Source organism: Trichosurus vulpecula, chromosome 9 (assembly GCF_011100635.1).
Source record: "Trichosurus vulpecula isolate mTriVul1 chromosome 9, mTriVul1.pri, whole genome shotgun sequence".
Classification (NCBI taxonomy): domain Eukaryota; kingdom Metazoa; phylum Chordata; class Mammalia; order Diprotodontia; family Phalangeridae; genus Trichosurus; species Trichosurus vulpecula.
This window is the reverse complement of record NC_050581.1, coordinates 63,401,240-63,424,582: the sequence shown is the minus strand read 5'-3', so window position 1 is coordinate 63,424,582 and position 23,343 is coordinate 63,401,240. Positions and strand designations below refer to the sequence as shown.

At 40.0% G+C, this 23,343-nt stretch overlaps 1 protein-coding gene across 1 annotated transcript in view; it reads left to right on the top strand.

Annotated features, from left to right (window-relative positions):
- The window catches only part of LOC118832131 (BDNF/NT-3 growth factors receptor), a 180,520-nt gene that overhangs the window by 71,595 nt on the left and 85,582 nt on the right, over positions 1 to 23,343 (top strand). Inside the window, exon 4 of the mRNA XM_036739561.1 lies at positions 17,048 to 17,220. Coding sequence (XP_036595456.1) covers positions 17,048 to 17,220 — 173 coding nt within the window. The remainder of the gene's footprint in view (positions 1 to 17,047; positions 17,221 to 23,343) is intronic.

Here is a 23,343-nt window from a genome sequence, read left to right as displayed (position 1 = left end):
ACTTGACACACTTACTAGCTGTGTGACCTTGGGCAAGTCACTTAATGCCAGATGCCTAGCCTTCCCCCTTCCAAAAAAAATTTGATGGTTAAATTTTCAGTGTGAGCATTTACACCATGGAAATCTGCAAAACCTTCAAAGGTCTTGGTCAATGGCTTTGTTGATTGTTTAGACTTAAAGAACCATTAATTATGTAAATTAAACTCAAAATTATGTTTTGAACACTTTTTTTTTTCCTTGAGAGATGGTTGTTTAATATTTACCAGCTTACCTTTGCCTCAATTTGGCTTTCTCTTACTGTGGCCACCTAGAATCTTCAGTCTGGGATCTACCACATGCCTGGACACCTGGAGATGAGAGCTGTAGCATCTTTCAACCTCCGTTAGTAGGGCTATATAGATGCAAGTCTTCCCAGCATTTTCTTTTTCCTTTCTAAATCCTTCCCAAGCTTTTAGAATTTGAGTCGAAGACCCAGAATCGGGTGAAATTAGGTAGCCTCTCCAGTAGATTCCATGTCCTCTGATTAGGTATGATATATTCTTGTCATGAACAGATTTTATGATGCCTTTCATTAAAATCATATGATTGTCATAAAGAGAAAATAACTGACATGTACCTGACATTTTTAAATTTGTGAAGCATTTTTTGTCTATTGTGTCATTTGAACTCCACAACAATCCTATGTACTAAGTACTATTGCTGTTATCATCCTCATCTTATGGATAAGGAAACAGAGGTTCAGAGAAGTTAATATGACTTCCCCAAGGTTACGTAGCTAGTAGCTGTCAGAGGTAGGGTTCAAACCCAGGTCTTCCTGATTCCCAGTCCAGCACTCTTTCCCTTAAGTCTCAATGTAAATGAAAATTTCAGCTAGGGGTGGAATTTCCCAGGATTTCTTTCACACAAGAAAAATTGATTTCAAAGCCTCAGAGAAATTTTATAAAAATCCCCAGGAATCTTTTATAAATATGTTACAATATGTAAAAAAAATCACTTATGAAAATATTGGGTCACACGTAAAATAATGACATCACGAGTTTCTTTAATGAAATGTGTATATAATAGATTTGAATGTGACTATCCACAAACTATATGAAAATGTCATTTTTTGTCTTGAACCCCTGGTGGATATTCCTTGGGGACGGGTGGCAGCAGGGAGGGTGGGGAGGAGGGTATTAAGAAATGAATCCTTTCAATCTGAAACAGCTTCTTTTTAAAAGTACATGAACAAATCTTAAACACTTAATTTGGATTAAGGATCTTATTATTATCAGGACAACATTTCATTGTTACAAGGGTTTTATGGCCTACTATTGCTGTGGTTAGCGTCTATTCACCAGCGGAATGGGCAGCTAATAAAGAAAAAGACTTAAAAAACGTCTAAACTTCTCCACTCTGCAGACTAAACACTCCAATAGTAGCAGATGGAGCTCATATTTTCCCAAGTAGAAGCATTCTACATGTGTTTTTCTTGTCATAGAAAGGAACTAACTTGGGTGGCAAAACAGCCTAGGGACTGTCAGCGAATTCCATATTTTGAGCAAATGAAGGCTCTAAGTCTCTTATGATAACCAAGTTCATGTTTATAAAATAAATATAAGCTTAGTGAATGGATAAAGAATGATTCATTTGGACGGGGTTGAGGGGGGAGTTAAGGAAGCCTTTGAGAGATTTGGAGTTTAGGAGGTCAAGTGTGTGTGGGGGGTGGTGGGGTGGGGTAGGGAGGTTGGAAGAGGTAAGTTGGACCAGGCAGAAGGTTTTTTTTTAAAAAATAATCTTTTCCTACTCTCGGAATGTTTAACTCCTGCTGTCTCTATGGCTTCCTTCCTTCATTGACTACCCTGGGGAGACAGGACCTGGAATGATTAAGAATAGCATTTTCAGAATGCTCCGTAATTCTTCTAATAGTCTTCCTCTCTTGGGTGAGTGGAGCTAGAAGGTCCTTTAGGTAGGAGTAGCATTAACAATTATGGCACAGTGGACAAACTGGCCTTGAAGTCAGATAGAACAGGGTTCAAGTCATCATTGTGACACATACTCTCTGGGTCACTATGGGCTAGGCTTAACTTCCCCAAACCCCAGACATCATCTCGAAGAATGTGAGGTCATGGTAAGTCCCACTTCTGCCATTCACTACTTCCGTTTACCACTTGTGTAGCCCTTGACAAATCACTTAGATCTCTGAGTTCAGCTCCCTCAACTCTAAAATGAGGGAATTGGACTAGATGAGCCCTAAGGTCTCTTCCATCTTTAAATCTATACTCTTGAGTTACAGATGAGTTCCCAGTTAACATGGTGTAGGGCAGAAGTGTCAAACTTGCCACCCATGAGGCAGGCAACAAAACTCCCACATGCTGCCTGAAACAAATTAAAATGTAATTTGGAAATGTTTAACAAAATAAACAAAAACACAATACAACAGAGACAATGCTAATTTGTGGTTTTTTAAATAATATGCTGCTGCAGGGATCCATTTCTATTTGAGTTTCACCCCACTGGTGTTAAGAACATCCACACATGGACTTCTGTGCATTGATGAAATTGAGGTTTTAATGATAAGGGAAGGGGGAATATAACTTAGTTGTGCTTCTTGTAATGCCCTGAGGAGAAAGCATGTTCCAAGGGATTTGGACTCTGAGTTCAGGACATCAACATCAGTGTTATATACCTTCTTTTTTTTTTTTGGAGGGGGTGGGTGGGGCAATTGGGGTTAAGTGACTTGCCCAAGGTCACACAGCTAGTAAGTATGTCAAGTGTCTGAGGCCAAATTTGAACTCAGGTCCTCCCAACTCCAGGGCCAGTGCTCTACTCACTGCACACCTAGCTGCCCTTATTATATACCTTCTAAACATGATAAATCAGGGCTTCAGCGATTATATTTGGATATCTAAGTGCTTGGGCCTATAGTCAGCAATGGTTTACCCAATGGCAAATCTTGAGAGAGATGCCACCTGAGGTCAAGCTGTCCTGCCTAGGGACTTGAGTAAAGAGCTGCATTGAAGATCATGCCACTGTGATAACTGCATCCTTGCCCTGGCTCTTAGCTGTACCTCACACCAGGATCCTGTGCCAGATCCACCCTGAGGAACTGCAGGATTAACAGTCAGACTGTACTTCTAACCTCTGGTTCAATCAAAGTCAAAAACAGGACAGTGGGAGGGCTTTTCAGCAAGGCAGTAGCTTTGTCCCAAATCCAGGTCTGCTTTAGAAACTCATCGAATCCCTGAACTCAGAGCCAAGGTTCTGCTGATGCCACCATTGGTCTGTTTGATCTACTGTTTGGTCTGTTGTTTGGTCTGCCTTCAGCTTGTTGGATATAAGGTTCCAATGTGCTGTTTAGTAATATCACTAGCTTCTCCACCCATGTGGCTCTGGAAGTCCATGGACTAGATTATAAGGAAGGCTGTAAAGATGAGGAACGACGTTTTGTACATTTGTGTGTCCAGCATAGAATTTTGCACTTTAGAAGACTCTCAGTGTCGGAGGGATGAGTGAATTTCAGAATTTTTCTTCAGTGCCCACCCTGGTTTGCATGCCTTGGATTGAATTAGCTGACTAATAGCTAATCACATCCTTAATTTGTATACAATTACTTTCTACCAAGATGATGAAAAAACAGAAGCTCGACCTCTTTTTCTTCCTTAAAACATTTTTTCCAGGATCTTCCTTCTAAACACATTCCCTTCTTCTGCCATTTGACCAATATAGCCAGAGCAGATTTGAACATAGATACTTCATGCACAGACTTTGGACTGCCTCCTTACCGCATCCCTTCTGGATGGACATGGCTGCTCATACCACTTGGGTGAGCAGGAGAGTCACCAACCACAATTATTCTGGTTAGATGGAAGACAGCTGGCCCTTTCCATCTGCCCTGCCACTACATGCCCAGATTCCCAGCCATTGCCATCTAACCTGCCAGTGCACCATGAGAATCCCTGAGCCTTTTCATCTACCTTACCCATAACTTTAGGATCATTGGACCCTTCCCTCTATACTGCAGATGAGTCTTCATATGTATGTGTGTATGTGTGTGTATATATTCACACATATATGTATGCATGTATATACACACATATATACATACACACATATACACATACACGCACACATATATACTATATATACACATATATACATATACATATATACATACCTACAAATGTATACTATATACACACATATATATACATATATGCATACCTACACATGTATACTACATATTCACATATATACACAGATATTCATAGATGTATGTGTATGTGAAGATTCATCTGCAGAGCAGTTGAAAGGGTCCAATAATAAATATTTATATATTTGTATTTTTCCCCTCCTCCTAGCCTCCTCACCATAATAAAATATGTGCTGTTTGCAGGCAGGAAGCCCTCACATATCTGCTTGGCCCATAGTAAGTGCTTAATAACATTTTTTTTTAGTTCGTTCATTCATTCATTTATTCCTATCTACACATGGGCTTGACCTAGAAGTCTGATCTGGCTGTGTTGGGTGAATAGGGGAGGGGGAAACCTTGTCAGAAGGAAGATCTTTTAAGGAATAGAGAGAAGTTCAACTTTCATTTTCCCTCTTCTGATGCTAAATTAATTGCATTTGAATTCAGTGCATGATCAGCTGTTGGTCAGCTAATCCAATCCATAAATATTGAGCATCTATTTTGTGCTAGGTGGTGGGGACTTATAGATGAAGGGAGAAGCAATCTCTGCCCTCAGAGAACTTAATTCTCCTGCAGGATTTGAGGGCAATGGCCCAGTTATCCTTCCAGCTACTACCTTATCCAGGACTCAAAAACTACAACCCCAGGTGAACCCTATCCCCCAGGACCTGATGGCTACAACCCAAAGAGGACTACATATGGACTACTTTAGTGTGACTCTGATATGCACCAAAGAGCAGCAGAAGCAGAGGAAGGCCCTCAGTTCAGTGGGGTAGATACACTATGGAGGATTTACAGAAAAACACGAACAAGAATGAGGCAAAATGAGAAACTTTGGATGTACACCAGTCACACCAGATGAGGACATGCCCATATCTAAGATTTCCCAATTCACTGACTTATTGAAGCCTATTGATTAGTTTTTGAGTTGACAGTTTAGCCATGCTATTCAAAAAGTCTCAAAAAACATTGAGAAGCTCTGTTGAAACTTCCTTCTTATGTAAATTTAAGCAAAAGTATAACTTCAACGTCAGATATAAAAGTCTGTCTAACTGGAAGGTGCATGGTATTACTATGAACACAAGAGGAAGACCCTCTTCCTGGATACATCTGTCACTTACTACCTTTGAGGCTTTAGACAAGTTACTCTGGGCCTCAGTTTCCTCATCTGTAATATGTGCTGCTTTGGCTTAATAACATCTAAGGTCCCTTCTGGCTCTAAATTGGTTATCCTATCATCCCCTACATGTGGCTTTTTATTGAAACCAAGGATTTGGCTTATGCATTAGGGTTGAAATCACATAAAGACATGATATATTGAATAAATGATTGAAAGATTGAATAAAAAAGCATTTATTTGAGGTCTGCTCTGCTCCACGTACTGGGGATATAATTATAAAAGTGAGCCTGTCCTAAGCAAGCTTACAGCCTAAAATGGGGAGATAATGAATATGGAGGATGGTTGACAAGGAAATGGATTTTGGTTTGGGAAATAGCAACAGTTGTGAGTAGAATCAGAGTATGTCAGCTGAACTAGGGAGAAGGTGCCCACAATTAGTTGTCACTTGTCACGCATTTTCCAGTTGCCATGCTAGGGGTGATTTTTATTACTGCTTCCACAGCAAAAGGTGGGGTAGTAGGATAGGGAAGCATTGGGGTACACGTGGGGGCAGAGCAGATGGCAGGATGTCCTGGATTCCTGGTGGATGGCTAGATGGAGCATGAAACCCATTCATTTATTTTGGCAACAAAATCTGAGTAGGGCCACCCCGCACTCAGACAGCGGCGTCATTTGTCCTGTTCTTGTGTATGAGCTATAATTTGAAGAGCCCGTGACCCTTTCCCAAAGACTGCTTCTTTATGAGACTATAGGAAGCAGTATTTCTGACTAGCTCACATTTGACTTCCATATGAGAATTTGCAGTGATGGAAAATCTAGGAGTGTACGTTCCAAATAAGACTGAAAGGACACTCTTTTGCCGGGCTAGTGTGGACTGCACCCTCACTGGAAGTGTAAAACTAACCAAAAATCAAGGTGTGATTTAGGGAGAAAACAAACTGAGCCAGATTGCCAAGGAATGAGCGTCTTCTCACCTATATGGAAGTACTGTCAGTGCATCTCGTCTTTGATTGGAAGTTCTTTGGGGTCTTTGACATGCCATCTGCTGGTTGCCTAGCAACCCTTGCGGTATTGTGCATGCATGTGAAGAATTAGCTGCTATTGTGCTGTATTCTTCTTTAGGGGGAAGTGCCTGGGGTTCAAAATAGACAGACGGATGCCATTCAAAATCTTGGGGTAGATGCTGCAAATTATTGAAGAGTCGAAGCATGCATGAGAAATCTGGTTTAGGATAAATATAGATATTTAAAGACATACATGAACATACCTGCCCCCACTAAAGTATCTGGGGTTTTTTTTAATCCATAAAGTTTCTACTTTTCTTGGGTATTTTCATATTATTAGGAGAATTATAGGAAAATAAATTCGCAAGCTTGCTTCTTTCCCTTTTATACAGCATTACCATTGAACACATAACAAGAACACGGGACAGAACATACTTTAGCCTTCAAGTAATGGAGTTATAAATTCAAAGAAGTACTCTATTTTGCTTTCTCTGCATCTCCTATCAGCACATTAGCTATTTCCTCTCTCTTTCTCTCTCTCTTTCTCTTTCTCTCTCTCTGTATATATAATACACACACACACACACACATACACACATATATATATATATACATACTATATTCTATAGTTATGATCCCAGTTATATCTCTTCCTATTATAAATGTTCTCTTCTAAAACAATTAAAATAGAGATACATTATAGAATTCAAATTTAGAATCCACATATCTCCTCCCCACCAAGAAAAAATCTCCCATGGTGCATCGGGCAATAGCATAATGGAATATTGAAGCTCAAAGGGACCTGAAAAATCATTCATTCTAACTTCCCCCTTTGTGTCATGGACGAAAAATCTGAAGCCAGAGATTGTTTGTGGCTTGACCAATTATATAAATAAAAATGATTGTAAATCCAAGCTGATGCAAAAGAAGAGACATTTGTTGTGGTAAATGCTGAACTTAACTTCAGCAAGATATTTTGTGACTCTAGGGTATATAACTTCTACTTTTTATATTTTTAAACCCTCACCCTTTTTTAAAACAGAGGTGATGATAATGACTTGCCTAGTACTGGGGGAGTAACTACTAAAAATTACTTCAAAGTGCCAGGTAGCCATGACATGTTATTAACAAGCTAAGTGATCCATCACACACAAAAAACCCTGTTTTTAAAGAACTAGTTAGAAGACCAGGTATGGGTAATAGCTTCAGTTCCCTATTACACAGTAAAGTGGTTTGAAGGGATAAGGAACAAAAAATACTAGGCTAGAACAGAGGAAATTCAACATCATGAAAAGGATGTAAAGAAGGACCCCAAAGTTCAGGTATAACAATAAGAGTTTATATACATATTCATATATAATTATTATATATTATATATAGTTTATATATTACCTATTATGTGCCAGGTGCTACATTTGTACAGTATCTACAATGTGCCAGACACTGCACTAAGCACTTTACAAATATTATCTCATTGGATTCTTATAGCATCCATGGGAAATAGCTGTTTTTTGTCTCTGTTTTACATTTAAGGAAACTGAGGCAACTAGAGGTTAAATGGCTTGCTCAAGGTCACACAGTTAGTAAGTATCTCAGGTAAGATTTGAATTCAGGTCTTCCTGACTTCAGACCCACCACTCTGTCTGTGCCACCTACCTGCTTTATTCTCTCCCAGTCTGAAAGTTAGTTGGTCTAGAGTGGTGCTTCTTAAACTGTGGATCAAGAGCAGTGGCTCTCAAAATGTGGTCCAGGGTTCCTGACACTCTTTAAGGGGATCAGCAAGATCAAAATGATTTTCATAATCATACTAATATGGCAAATCTAGGTAGATGTCACCCACATAAACAGAAGCTCTTTGGGAGGGGTCCTAAATAATGTTTAAGACTATAAAAGGGTCCCAAGATCAAAAAGCTTCAGAATCTCTGTTTTAGATTACTACTCATCTAGACTGTCATTAACACTGTTATAACAGCCTGTTGTTTCTCTGCCCCCACCCAACCTCAAGCCCTCCATCTCTGAGCCAATTTCAACACTACTGCCTAGGTAATATTGCTAACATACAAGTCTGACTACATCACCTCCGTGTCCCAGTCTTCAGTGGCTCTCTATTGCCCATAGCATGAAATAAAGTCTGCTCAGCCTGGCACAAAAGATCCTCCAGATTCCGGCTCCATCCTGCCATTTCTACTTGGTTTGTTTCATATTCCTTCACAGTTCCACTTCCCCACCAAACTGATCTTGCTAGCTGTTACCTGGTCCTTTCCTGCCCTTTTCTATTTACATGCATTTAAATATGCCACCTGGGCATATTGGTACAGAGGATGAGAGAACTGTCTCTAGAGTCAGAGGGTGTGGGTTCAGGGCCTGCCTAGGATACTTATTCCCAATGTGACCTTAGACAAGATGCATAGCCTCACTGGGTGTTAATTTTCTCACCTCTGAAATGGGAGGGTTGGAGAGTCCCTTGCAGCTCAAAAGATCTTCTATGCCTAACATGGACTTTTCTTCTCCCTCTCCCCAGTCTCCATCACTAACTTTATGAGGCCCAGAGTATGTACAACCTCCTTCTTGAAGTTGTCCTTGATCCCCCCTTTCTTTTGAGATTTCTCTTCATGAATCTTTCAAGACACTCTCTTTAATCTCTCCTCTGGGCTTAATTAAGCACTTTCTAGGCTTAATTAAGCACTTTCTAACTTGTATCATGTGTTTTTGTGGTCTTCCTCTATTAGAAAGTAAGCTCCTTGGAGGCAGAGATTGGCTTATCTTTTATTTGTATACCCAGAACTAAGCACAGTGCCTGGCATGTGTCTTCCTCCCCCTCCCAATTACCCCCTTTTCTCCCTCCCATCCTTCCTCGTTTTCCTCTCCTTTCTCTCTCCCTTCCTTTCTTCCTCTCTCTCTCTCTCTCTCTCTCTCAATCTCTCTATCTCCTTTTTCCCTCTCTTCTCCTCCCTGCCCCCCCAGATCACCTCCTTCTTCTTGAAGGAACTATATCCTACATAATTTTTTTACCTTATCTCCCGAACACCTAGCACAGTACCTTGATTGTTGAAGTCACTGAACTGAATTTTGATGATTCTTTTCTGAATCTTAGCCAGTTTATTGATTTCACAGTTCAAAAGATCTGTGATTTCACTGGTCTGGGTACTTCTTCCTCTAACACAGTTCACAATGCCCCATGTCTTGTTGACAGTATATCTGACTATTTTCATGAATCGCCATGACCCCAAAATCTATTACCTGGTGGTCAGCCATCTGCTGATGAGCCTCTCTGAACGACAAATGCTGAGTTCATTGGCATGCCTTTAGTCAAAATGTTTCCATCTTGAAATAGGATCTGCCAGGTCTTGAGCTCTGTTGGCATGGTCTTTGAGAACCCAGGGTCACCTCTATGGTATAAAGAACCATAGGAATAGGACTTAGCTACAGCTTTGATATTTAAAAAAAATTATTGACCTCTTGTTTTTACATCACCATCACTCTCAAATAAATGCATATTTTTGTAACAAACATTTTAAAAAGAAATAAATGACAGTTTAGTGCCACCAACCAACACATTGCCTGAGTCTAACAATATATACTTACATTTTACACCCATTGTCCCTGATCTCTGCAAAGAAGGGAGAGGGATGTTTTTCTTAACCCTTTTTCAGAGCCAAATTCCTTTAGCCACACCTTTAAAAAAAAGAAAAAGTACAGATTCAAACCAGACTCATCCAATAAGTACTCAAGTAACACCATAAATAATGGAAGGAGGGATTTCTAACCTCTCTCTTAATGGGATGCATTGTAAGATTTTATTAATTGTGGTACGTGGCTTATTTTCTCTTGTTTTGTTTTTAAATAACACAACATTGCTTTGAAATCACAGACCCATCCTCCCCCTACTCCCCCCACACACTAAAAAAGCAGTAACACCCTCACTGCATTCAGCTTCTGATCCACTGGGACCTCTCCAGGGGAGTGCTGAAGATAGCTCAAACAGCTCTTGATAATGACATTTTCAGTTCTGAGCATCGATACCTTGGACATTAGCAAAGGCTACACATCAGGCCTGGATTTATTATTTCATTGATTTCTAGACTTAAGAAAGCGATAGATAAAATATTAATAATGGAAATTAAAACTTCACGACCAGAGAGGTAGTTGTTAAATTTTGTGAGTACAGTGTTGCCTCAGGTCTCTTTCTTCCTGAGTAATGTGTTCTTAGCTTGTCCTTATCTGCCATATTATTGTTGTTCAGTGATTTAGATCATTATCTGACCCTTTGTGACCCCATTTGGGATTTTAGGGGCAAAGATACTGGAGTGGTTTGCCATTTCCTTCTCCAGCTCATTTTACAGATGAGAAACTGAGGCAAACAAAGTTAAGTGACTTGCCCAGGATCACACAGTTAGTAAGTATATGAGGCTGGATTTGAATTCAGATTTCCCTGAATCCAGGCTCAGTGCTCTATCCACTATGACTACTAGTTGTCCTTTCTATCATATATTTGCCTACTTTTGGTCCTGGAGCCTTCTCATCTTAGCCTTGTCCATATCAAATGTCATCCTTCTCAATAGACTTTTCTATTTATCAGTGTCATCTTAGTTCTTATTCTTCTCTTTATAGTTAAAATGGTATTCCAACTGCCTAATGCGGTTAGGGAGTCTTTGGAGTATTGTTATAAGGCCAAAGGCTACATTGTAGGAAGAATGGAGAAAAACTGAAGTGCATTCAGAGCAGAGGGCCCAGAAGGCCAAGAGCATTGGAGGCAGGGTCACATGAGGATCGATTAAAAGAACTAGGGATATTTATCCAGGAGAAAAGAGTATTTAAAAGGGACACACAAAATATTTTAAATATTTAATGGGATTTATATAGAAGTGGAACTGGTTCTGTTTGGTTCCAAAGTCCAGAACCAAGGATAGTTAGTGGGGGTTATAAAGAGACATATATTGGTTCCACATAAGGAAAAACTTTCTGACAATTTGAGTTGTCCCCAAAGTGGAAAGGGCAGCCTTTGGGGGTTGGGAGTCATTCCATCCCTGGAGACCTTGCAAGTACAGGCTGGATAAACACTTATCAGGCATGTTGTGGAGGGAATTATTGTTAAGCCATGCTATGGACAAAATAAGATCTTAATAACTTAAGTTATTAAGGACCATCTTCATAAATTCATCCTTTTCATCATAAAATAAGTCATTGATAGAGCTTTTGAATAAATCAGAACCAGTAATAATTCTAGCTCCCCAGTGCTAGCTCCCCAGTGGAGCTATTCAGCACCACCTTGGATGATAGGCACTTTGGCCTCATCTGCCTAACTCTAATAATGTAGAAGAAGATACTAGTAGGATACAGATTGACTTAGAAAACTACAAATTAGCATTATCTGTGTTTTATTGTATTCTTATTCACTTTGTTAAACATTTCCCAAGTACATTTTAATCTGGTTGGGCTGCACTCCTTTTGTGGAGCATGTGACTAGCAAGTTAGACACCTCTGACTTAAATCATATTTATTGACTGTAGGGCTGAGAATTTCTTATGGGCAAACTAAAGGGTAGAATGAAAACTCTTACTGAAATTCAGATATATTGCTTTTTATGCAGCAATTTAATTTATTTTTGCATTTTGTCATGGGTATGGTGCACATGTCTGAAGTACTCCTGGAGGAGGCTGAGGCTTGTGGATCACTTGAGCTCAGGAGTTCTGAGCTGCAGTAGGGGGAAAGCCAATCATTGTCTTTACAAAGTCAGGCACCAATATGGGAAGCCCCAAAATGGTGATGGGTAGTGGTAGAGAGAGAAAGCACCAGGCTGTCCAAGGATTACAATTGGCCTAGCTCAAAAATGGAGCAAGTCAAAGCTTCTGTGCTTATCGGCAGCATGATTGGCCCATGAGTGACTACTGTACCATTGCTTGGGGAAAAAATGGAGAGACCCACTGTCAAAAACAAAACAAAATAAAAACCTGACAATGAGAAGGAAACATTTCCTTTCATTTGTGGGACTTTTAGGGAAAACTTATTTGCTTCTTAGATTTTCTTCCTAGTAGCCCCTTTCTCATGCCCTAAATTTTTTGAGATCTACATTCTCTAAGTTATTTTCTCATTATCATACTGTTTGTTTCTTCTTCCTTTAATTAGGATTTTTAATCTAGTGTCTTGTAGTCACTTCCAATAACATTTATGCCCATTTTCAAATCATTAATTAATTTTCCCCTAAAAGAATTTACCTAAAATATTCTCCTTGGTTTAGCACCTCTGTTTTTAAGAAATTGTCCTCAGCACATTTTAGAAAAAATGGTTGATGGTTTCTAGCCTTTCCCAAAAGATGTATAGATAAGAAAAGTTCTACTTTCAAATTTTGAGCCCAAAGAACTTAGGTGAGTTAGCCAAAGAATCCCTCTTGCATCTTAGGATGACAAGATTACAGATTTAGAGCTGGAAAGGACCTTAGAGGTCCCAAACTCATCATTTTCCAGATGGGGAAATTAAGAGTCAGAGAGGTGACCGTAAATAATAGAAAGACATTAAAATTAAGAGATATTAAGAGTCAGAGGAGTGAGTTTCCTAAGGTCATGAGACAGTACATTGAGAGCCAGTATTTAAACCCTGCATCCTTTGCTTTCAAATCTAATATAGGAAGGCTCCTCTTCCTTAGTTCAAATCTGGCCTCAGAAACTTACTAGCCATGTGACCCTTGGCAAGTCACTTAACCCTATTTGCCTCAGTTTCCTCATCTGTAAAATGAACTGGAGAAGAAAATGACCCTGCCAAGAAAATTCCAAATAGGGTCACAAAGAGTCAGACACAACTGTAAATGATTGAACAACACCAAAAATACTCTTTCCTGTACCACATTACATCCTGGTTTGGAATTTGCAGTAAGTTCTTACATCTTCTTTTTCTCTTTCCTTTCAACCCAGACATAATTACTTTTTTGGCATCAGATAACATGTCTGTTTTCCTAGAAGCATTTAGGTGGAGTAGTGGTTAGAATGTTGAGTTGGAATCAGGAAGACATGAGTTCAGATGTGACCTCAGATACTTGCTAGTTTAATGACCCTGGGTAAATCACTTAACTTTTGCCTGTCTCAGTTTCCCGAACTGTAAAATGGGGTTAATACAATTACCTACTTCCTGGAATTGTTGTAAAGATAAAATTAAATAATATTTGTAAAGCTTTTAGCACAGTGCCTGGAACATGGTAGGTATTTAATAAATGCCTATTTTCTTTCTTAGTGTAAAAGATAACGATATATATATATATATGTAACTGTGTATATGTGTATATACACATATATGTGTATGTATATATATATATATATATGTATACACACACACACACACACACACACACACACACGTTTCGCCTTTTCCCCCCTGTGCCATATCCCTTTCAGAGCCTAGGGTAATGATCACATGTTCTATCTAAAACATATCAGTTATTCCTGTTAAATCATAACTGATTTTGTTTCTCTACTAAGGTCCCATACTTCTTCTCCTGATTTTCCCCTTCATTTCAGATAATCAGGAGTTTTCTTTTATGTTTCTTACCTTTCCCTCGTATAACCATCAGAAGTTTTCAATTCTCTTCTCAAGCTTAGCTCATACCCCAGTACCCTGCCTAGCTAGAATCAATGCATACTTCATGCACTATTTGACTGTTTTGAGCCAGAGGTGAGGAAGCTCCCTTGGGATTTTCCTCAGAAGTCATTTCAGTTAAGGAGATGTCAAAAATTCATAAGCAATAAGAAAAAGTGGAGTTCCAGGGTTACACTTGGAATAAGAAAATCCTGGTATTCAATGATGGGGCTAGCATGTGTGGCAGAATGATGTTCAGGAAGAGGAAATGTTACCAAGAGAAACTGTGGCATTATGTCTGTGGGTGAGATGCAATACCAAGGTATTGGATGGACCAGAGAAAGCTTCCATCAATTGGAAGAAATGACAGTTACCCAAGAGTATCCTCCTATGCTATAAGTGGAATGATTTTTATTAATATAGTTTTAGGGCAAGGCTTTTCTGTCCTAGAAATCAAGTTGTCTAGATTCAGTTCCAGTCAAAGGGATCCCACCCATGAAGCAACATAATTCTTACTTAGTTTTTTGTACTAGGAAGGTTTGAGGGTTTTTAACTTATCCCCACCTGATCTTCTGAGTCCTTGAATACAGAATCAAGTCACCTTTTGGAATAAATACTTAGCTTAGCTTGTGAAATGGGTCAACAGGTAGGGTAAAGTAGGGTTGCTTGGAAAGATTCATTAATCAAATAAGGATTTTTTAAGTGCCTACTATAAACAAAGCATATTGCTGGGTGCTAGGGAGAGAAGGACAAACAGTAAAGAGCCCTGCCTTCAAGGAGCTCACATTCCATTGGGAATATACAATGTATACTGAAAAAAGGGTGAGATAAAGTATATGCAAACAATTTAGGGGTGGAGAGTATTAGCAACTGAGGGGATGCAGAAAGAGTTGGTCTACAAGGAGGCATCTGATCTGAGCCTTGAAGGGAGGGAAAAATTCCAAAAAGATATTGATGAGAAGGCACAGGGCAATTATATGATGTTGTATAGAACATTCCCAACTAAGTGGCACAGTAGTTTGGAGTCTGGAAAACTTATCTTTCTGAATTCAAATCTAGTCTCAGATACTTACTAGCTGTGTGAACCTGGGCAAGTCACTTAATCATGTTTGCTTCAGTTTCTTCATCTGTAAAGTGAGCTGGAGAAGAAAATGGCAAACCACTCCGATATCTTTGCCTAGAAAACCCTCAATGGGGTTACAAAGAGGTGGACACAACTGAACAACAGCACCCCTCCCCATCTCTTCTCTGAAAAAAAATCCAAAAGACCATATCTGTGACTCTTCCATGAACAATCATAATAGGAAAATAAAGAAAGTCAGTTTGGGTGGTAGACAGCCCAGGTACCAAAGCTCCTCAGGACATGCACCTACACATGATCACAGCACAGGCATGATGACACTATTCATTTTACCATTAAGTACAGAATATGCTTTTACCACAACAGCTTCTGTGCTTAAGACACTTCTTGCCTCCCAGGGATAGGTAACATCCCTTAAGCCACATAACATCCACTCTTTACAAAGCCAGGAAATGCCGTTTTGTTCACTTCTGAAAGCACTCTCAAGATTAAATTATGAATGTCCTCTCCAAACTCTATTTTAAAAATATTTTCCCAAAGTTACACTGAAGAAATGACCGCATCCCAAGTATTCTGGGTTCCTTGGACCCCTTCCGGTTAAAAGTTGCCAATGTAAGTGAAGGTTTGGGCTTGAGAAACCCTCCTCCCCTTTCCTTCTCCTTCCCTCCCTTCCCGACCAGGGGAAGCTACATACTGCTTTGAAATTCACAATGTACTTTCCCACTACAGCCCTGTGAAGGGGAAAGGGCCAGTGCTAATAGTAAGAAGAAGAGCTAACGTTTGCATTGCAAGGGAAGGTTTGTAAAGTGCTTTGCATAAATTATCTCATTTGACCCTCACAACAAGTCTTAAGAGGTAGGTGCTATTATTATCTACATTTTACAGATTAGGAAAACAGAGGTTGGGGGAGGTTAAGTGACTTGCCCAGGGTCATGTAGCTAGTCTGTATTTGAGGTAGGATTCAAACTTGGACTCCAAGTCTAGTGCTCTATGTAACTGCACCACCAGCTTGCTGCTGCAAGGGATTTTGTTTTTCATTACCATTTTGGAGAAGAGGAAAGTAAAACTCGAAGAAGTGAGAGGATTTACCCAAGGTCACACAGAGCCAGCCTTGAATTCAGGTTGAATGTTTCCATGGTCAGTGCCCTTTTCACCGCACCTTCCTATCTCTCTGTACGTGAGGATGCTGATGTTTTCTTTCAGTCCTTACTTAGTGGGAGGAAAGCCTAACACTGGTTTACAATAAGAACTCCTAGATTTAACCCTAATAATGATAAATTCTCATCTCCCTGACTCTCCAGATATTCCTTCTCTTCAGGTATTCTTATACAGGTGGCATGATTTGTATATAGCCATAAAGAAGATGAAGGACAGGTTGGCATGATACTGAGTCATTTTATCTTTAGCAATATGATAATTTTGCAGCTGGCAGCTAGCTGGTACGGTGGACAGAATGTAAGGCCTTGAATCAGGATGTCTTTTCTTCCTGAGTTCAAATCTGGCCTCAGACTCTTACTAGCTGTGTGACCCCATACAAGTCACTTAAACCCTGTTTGCCTCAGTTTACTCATGGGTCAAATGAGTTAAAGAAGAAAATAGCAAACCACTCCAGTATTTTTGCCAAGAAAACCCCAAATGGGGTCATAAAAGGTTGACATGACTCAACAACAACAAATTTTGCAGCCAGAGAGATTTATCTCTGTCCAGGGAAATCCCTTGATTTCAAAATCCCATTAACATATGCTGAGAAAGGATCTCGAAAATGTTATCTGAATAAAAAGGACCATATGTTATAATATTGGGGGAACCCATCTAAAGAGAGTTGAGTTCATTATATATCCTCCCTCTTCAGCAAGGGTTTAAGGGGAGTGAAAACTATGAGAAAAATATGTGCACACAAATAATCAATTATAGCTTACTGTGTTATGGTCTCAAAATTAAAAAGAAAGTGTTTCCCAGAAATCTTTTATGTTAAGTTTAATTTCCCACACATCTTGTCATTTCCACTCACACATAAATGACTACTTTTTTATACAGAGCCTCACTTTAATTCACTTGTGTTTTTCATTTTTTAATTCTTTTGCTCTTTTCTTCCACCTAACCAGACTCTGAAAGATGCCAGTGAAAATGCCCGCAAGGACTTCCACCGAGAGGCTGAATTGCTGACCAATCTCCAGCACGAGCACATTGTGAAATTCTACGGTGTCTGTGTGGAAGGGGATCCTCTTATTATGGTCTTTGAATATATGAAACATGGGGATCTCAACAAATATCTCAGGTATGGTCACTGGGGCAGATAGAGAACTGTGTATCCACCAGAGTAGGAAGCCAGGGAAGTTTCTGACTCTGTTGAACTTAGGAATTGGATACCACTAATACTTCACTTCGAATTCAGCTAAACAAGCATTCATTGAACATCTCCCATATGCAAAGCAACATACGAAATGAAAGACACACAAAGTTTAAAAGGAAACAGATCCCTCTTTCAAGGAGCTATGAGAAATGACTATTTCTCTCATGTATTAATAACTAATTATTGCATTAGGACCAAGGTTTTTTCCTTTTTCTACTTCCTCATCCAGAAATCAGTTAGTGTGGGAAATCTCTCTTAAAGATTCACCCAAGCCAAGATCTAATCAGACAGTAAAAGAAATTCTAAGTTTAGGTAATGGGTGCATCCCTGCTCATTGTGTTTGCTCAGACAGGTCTGGTAAAATATGGATCCTCCCTTTTGTCAGACAAGTGATATGGAATTGATAAGTTTCTTTGACCAAGAGTTGAGTGATCCAAGTCACATACCCCAAGACCCTCATTGTAATATAGCCCAGCCTCTCATTCTAATATTCATTTTCTCATTAATTGTTAACCAATCAGAGTTGATTGCCACCCTGGTCTTCCAAAGGCATGTAAATTGTGAACCCACTGCCATAAGGGGTCTTTGGTCTAAGGGAGAGAGCCAAATGACCATCCTTTTATTAATTAACATGGTGGTCTTATTAATAAGATGATTAAATCACCCCAAAACTATGTCTCTCAAACCTTTTAACTGCCACAGAGCTGACATTCTATTAGAGAGATAAAACAGGTATGCCAATATGTAAATAACATAATTACAATAAAAGTGATTAGAAGTCTATGCCACCCTCTACAGAAGCCTTGAGAGCTTGCCTGTATAACCTGCTTTGGATCAGATCTTGCACTCCCGAGGTGGTTCAGATTTCCACTGAGAGAAAGGAAATCAACTGTCTTAGCACATGGTCCTTTTCTATAATTAACCCAGCACAATGAAACATTCAGCCTCTTATTCTGAGAGGAGGCACTGAAGGCAAGGAAAAGGAAATTTGTGATGGGTCTAAAATAAAATAAGCGATAAAAATGGTTATTGTTTTGATTACTCATTATAATAACTATCAGTTATCTAGGCAAGAAGAAAATTGCAGGGACTTGAGTTTGATAAGGAGAAAGTTCATGATTTGTCTGGTAGGAATTTGGTTAAATATTCTTGTTTTACTGTTACTGTGACCTTAGGTGAGGTATTTGACCTTTACAATCTTTGTTTCCTGAAGGGTTCTTACTAGATAATTTTTAAAAATCTATTCCCCCTCCCCCACTTCTACCTTCTGTAAAACTGGGGCATTTCTTGCTGATGATCTCTTGGTCTTTATGAATTCTCCACCCCCTTTTTGTCCAGAGTAGAGGCAGCACGATATAGGGGATAGAGGGTTGGGCTTGGAACACCTGGGTTTAAATCTTTCTTACCTCTCATACTTATTAAATGTGTCCAGAGTATAGGATATGAAGCTTCTAGCAATTAAAAAAATTCTTTAAGTTAATGGTGTGTTTAGAATGCTCTTCCACTCAGCATTTGAGTACATCAAAGGCCATAGTTCGGTACATTCAAGCAGGAGAGGATCCAGAAAATCTATAGCTTAAATGGGGTTAGGGAAAGGACCTGTGATTTCATTCGTATAAGGGGACACCTAGCTATGAACACAGGTTGGCAGCCTTCTCTGCAATGTATCCTTAGAGAGTAGCATGGAGCCCTTAGAGGTCAGTGACTTGCCCAGAATCACAAAGCCAGTGTGTGTCTGAGGCTGAACCTAGGTCTACCAGTCTCCTCTAGCTAAAATAGGAGTTCCTCTTAAGGCCAATCTAATTAATATTCACCATACCACACTTCTTCACACATAGTGTAATAACTAAACATCTGAAAGGATGCTGGAAGGGGAGAAGGTTATTGGTGTTCATCAAAACATTACTGTTTGGATTGCCTAGATACCTTTTCACTATACTTTTCTTCAATGGATGATTCGTTTAAGTTGCTAAGCCTCTTTTCCTTGCCATGCCTTAGGAATGTGTATAGAAGTTTAGTCAAGGAAATATTTGGTGAGGTTAGCAATGGTTAGCTGGTTTGTGGTATAATGAGTTTTCCTTCTATAGATTCGTTTTGTTTTGTTTATAGTCACTGAAACAGCAAAAAAAAAAATCACATAGTTGAAGTATTCTCACACTGTTCTAACAACCATCACTTGGGGCATGGAGGAGAAGATGAATCACGTTGAACTCTTTCCTTTTCCACACAACTGACCATGGTTATCTTCTCCTGATGTTTGAAGACCTGGTATTCCACCCTCTTCCTTGGGCCCCATGCTAACCTCCTTAAGATAGTTGTTTTCCTATCTTGCTACCATAATGCATCAAATGCCCCCAACATCGCTGGGGTTAGAGGTTTAAATGTGCTCAGACTGTGCTTATATTATCTACCTGTAGGCAACTCAATACTTTTTTCCCCCTTCCCTTGTTCAGGTACCCTCCCATCAACTTCCCATCTACATTCAAGAAGGAGCAGGTATGCACCTGATCTGGTGCCTCAAATAGGGCATGTAGCAGCTAGTAACCTCCTCAGCTTGATTTGAGAATCTGCCCGATTCGTAGGAGTAGGTATTATTTATTACTGCAAAAGAATCAAGTTCTCATGCTAGGTTGTGTTTGGCAAAATCCACTCCATGATACCACACATGATAGAACTCTAATTCTCTGGTTCCCATAAAAGTGCCCTTGAGGTAACATGCCTTTTCTAGGATGGGCGTCTTTCCCTGTTTGCTGCCTTCTTTGTGATCTTAGGTGTTGTGTAGAAATCTTTTTTCTGGTTAGGGGGAAAAATAGATGGGCCTCTTATGAATGGGTCAAGATTAGTTGCAAGTGTTCTTCAATCCCAGAGAACTGGCTTGGTGTGGCCACAGTGCCGACCATTCTCTTCCTGAGCAAGATGGAACTCACTTCGATACTTCCCTATCTCCCATGGCCAGGCTCATCGGATATTAGCACTGGAAGGAACCTTAGATCCCCTAGTCCAACTCCATTTTACAATGGAGGAATCAGCTTTGGAAACAATCAGGTGACTTAGCCAACCTCACACAGTTATGAACAGAGCTGGGTTTTGGACCTGAGGTTTCTCTTCAAATCAGCGCTCTTTTCAAGGTTCCCTTTTTACATTCCTAAAAAGATAGTTTTCCTGCACAAGATTCTAAAATTCCGTTTTCCTGGCAAGCACTGTAGAGTAGCCTGAGGGGTCAGAGCAAAGCAGTGTGGTATGGACTTTGTTAGGAAATGTATTCAGATAACTTGTGTTCCTCTTACCATAAGGAGTTCACTTTCCTGCTAGACTGGCATGCCAGGACTACTCCTAAGAAAGAGGAGGCTAAAAATCATTCCAGAAAGAGAGAAGGGGCAAATGGCATTAACCAGGTGGGAACCTACTGAGATTGATGTCTACTAATTGAGAGAGTATATAAGAATTTGGAGGGCCATGAGCTCTCTAGTGTCCTCAGATGATGCTATCATACCTGAACTTGACTTAAAAAAAGACCATTGAACCTTTTTCCCCTAGCCAGGTGACTGTTTGTTGTTTCCCTGCATTCAGAGTTCATGCCAGAAGGTACCTTATAGACAGATCATCTAGACTAACCTCTTGTTTTATTGATGAAACTGAAGCCCAGGTTGGTTAAGGGATCTTGTTGTTTGTTGTTCAGTCCTTTTCAATAGTGTCTGACTCTGTGACCCCATTCAGGATTTTCTTGACAAGATACTGGAGTGGTTTGCCATTTCCTTTGCCAGTTCATTTTACAGATGAAGAAACTGAGGCAAACAGGGTTAAGTGACTTGCCCAGGGTCACACAGCTAGGAAGTGTCTGAGGCCAGATTTGAGCTCAGACAGATGAGCCTTCCTGACTCCAGGTTTGGTGCTCTATCCACTGCACCACCTGGCTGCCCTTTTTAAGGGACTTACCCAAGGTCATACATGGAATAAGAAGCAAAGAAAGGAATCCAGCCTAGGTCCTCTGACTCCAAATCCAGTGTGTTTTCCATTATACCAGAGACTGCATGAAATTAGGATCATAGATTAATGATTGGATAAGATCCCCAGCAGTCACCCCATCAATCTGACTCCCCTCATTTTACAGAGGAAAAAAATAACTGAGGCTCAGGGGAATTAAGAGATTTGCCTGAAGTCACTCAAGTATTAAGCATTCCCAACAGGATTTGAACCCACTTCCTCTGACTCTTGAGCAGCTATGTTCTTTCCAAAGTACTATGCTGCCTCCTAGTGCCTTCTCTCTGAGATTATCTTCAATTTATCCTGTACGTATCTCATCTGTACCTAATTGTTTGCATGTTCTCTCCTCATTACACTGTGAGTTCCTTAAGAACAGGGACTGATTTTTTGTTTCTTTTCTCTTCCCATCCCTTGGGCTTAAAACAGTGCCTGACACATAGTAGGCACTCAATAAATGATTGTTGACTTGAGATAATAATCTTCTGGGAGGGAAATAAATTCAAGGTACATAAATGGCATGCTTTATTTTGTGAGCTAATCATCCCTTGGCTTCCTTTTTCTCATATGAAAAATGAGGGAGTTGGCCTTGATGGTGCCTAACATCCTTTTCAGCTTTAGATCCGTGCCCCTGTTGCTACACAGACTTGCTCTTTTGGATTTTCCCAGTTTGGGTCTGCCCATCTTCCCTTCAGTACACTGGCAAGTTGGATAAGGCCTCTCTATTTTAAGGTCAGCTTGAGGACCACTGACCCCTTCTAATGGCTGAGAGCCTTCTCTCTCCTCCCCAGCCCTCCCTGCTGTGCTGTGCTATATAGAGGTTTAGACTTGATTAACTTTTAATGAAGGGGAAAGGTCAGGCCCTTTACTGGGCTTCAGAGTCCTTTTACCGGACTATATACCAGTATAAGGGAAAAAAAGAAAACCTAGCATTATCTGAGCTTTCATCTCTTCTTCCTTCCTTTACTTTTTTTAAAAATAGACCTTTGTTCAATAAACCTTTCTCACAGATAGTGCAGTCAAGTTAACAAGCATTTATTAAGCTGGAGCTTTCATCTCCTCTTTCTTCCTTTACTTTTTTAAATGGACCTTTGTTCAATAAACCTTTTTCTCAGATAGTAAGTCAAATCAACAAGCATTTATTAAGCACCTACTATGTGCCCAGCACTGTGCTAAGAGGTGGGAAAGGTAAAAGACAGCGCCTGATCTCAAGGAGCTCACCATCCAATGGGGTAGATGACATTCAAACAACTATATAGAACCGAGATATAGAGTGGATAAATTGGAAATAATCTCAGAGCAAAGCCACTGGGATTAAAGATTGGGAAAGGCTTCCTGTAGGAGGCAAGACTTTAGTTAAGTCTTGACGGAAGCCAGGAAGTGGAGAAGAGGAGGGGAGGGAGGGAGTTCCAGGCACTGGGAGAGAGTGGGGGCAGCCAGTGAAAATGCCCAGAGTCCAGAGATGGAGTGTCTTGTTTTTGTGAGAAACAGCCAGGAGGCTGGTGTGACTGAATGCAAGTAAGGATAATTGGTGTCCATGACAGAAATAAGAACTTAGAAAGAGGGATGGATTTGTGGGGAAGGATAATGTTTGTCGCTGTTGCTTCCACTTCCTGACCTCCCATTTATTTCTTTACCTCTTGCAATCTGGTTTTTGACTCAGCTGAAACCACTCTCTCTGATGTCATCAATACTGTTATTAATACTGTACAGGCTGATATTAATGAGCACAAACATATTAGTAGTCAGATGGGGCTGGTAGTGGAATCCCACTCATGTAAAGCATGGCACTACTTTCTCTTCTCTCCTTCTTGGGGAGGGGAGGGGGCAGTGAAGAGTATTGGTTGTAGGGGCTGTCCAGATGTTGGTGTTGGAATTTTTGTTGAATGACAGCAAGAAGCTAACCAGTGATATATAGTACATGAAGTAAGGTGAAATCTGTCTGGAATGATAGGTTGAAGGCAGATGATGGAGTGCCTTGAATGCCCAACTGAAGAGATTTGATTTGATTTGAAAGGCAATAGGAAGCAACTGAAGCTGAGAGAGAGAGAGACAGACAGACAGAGA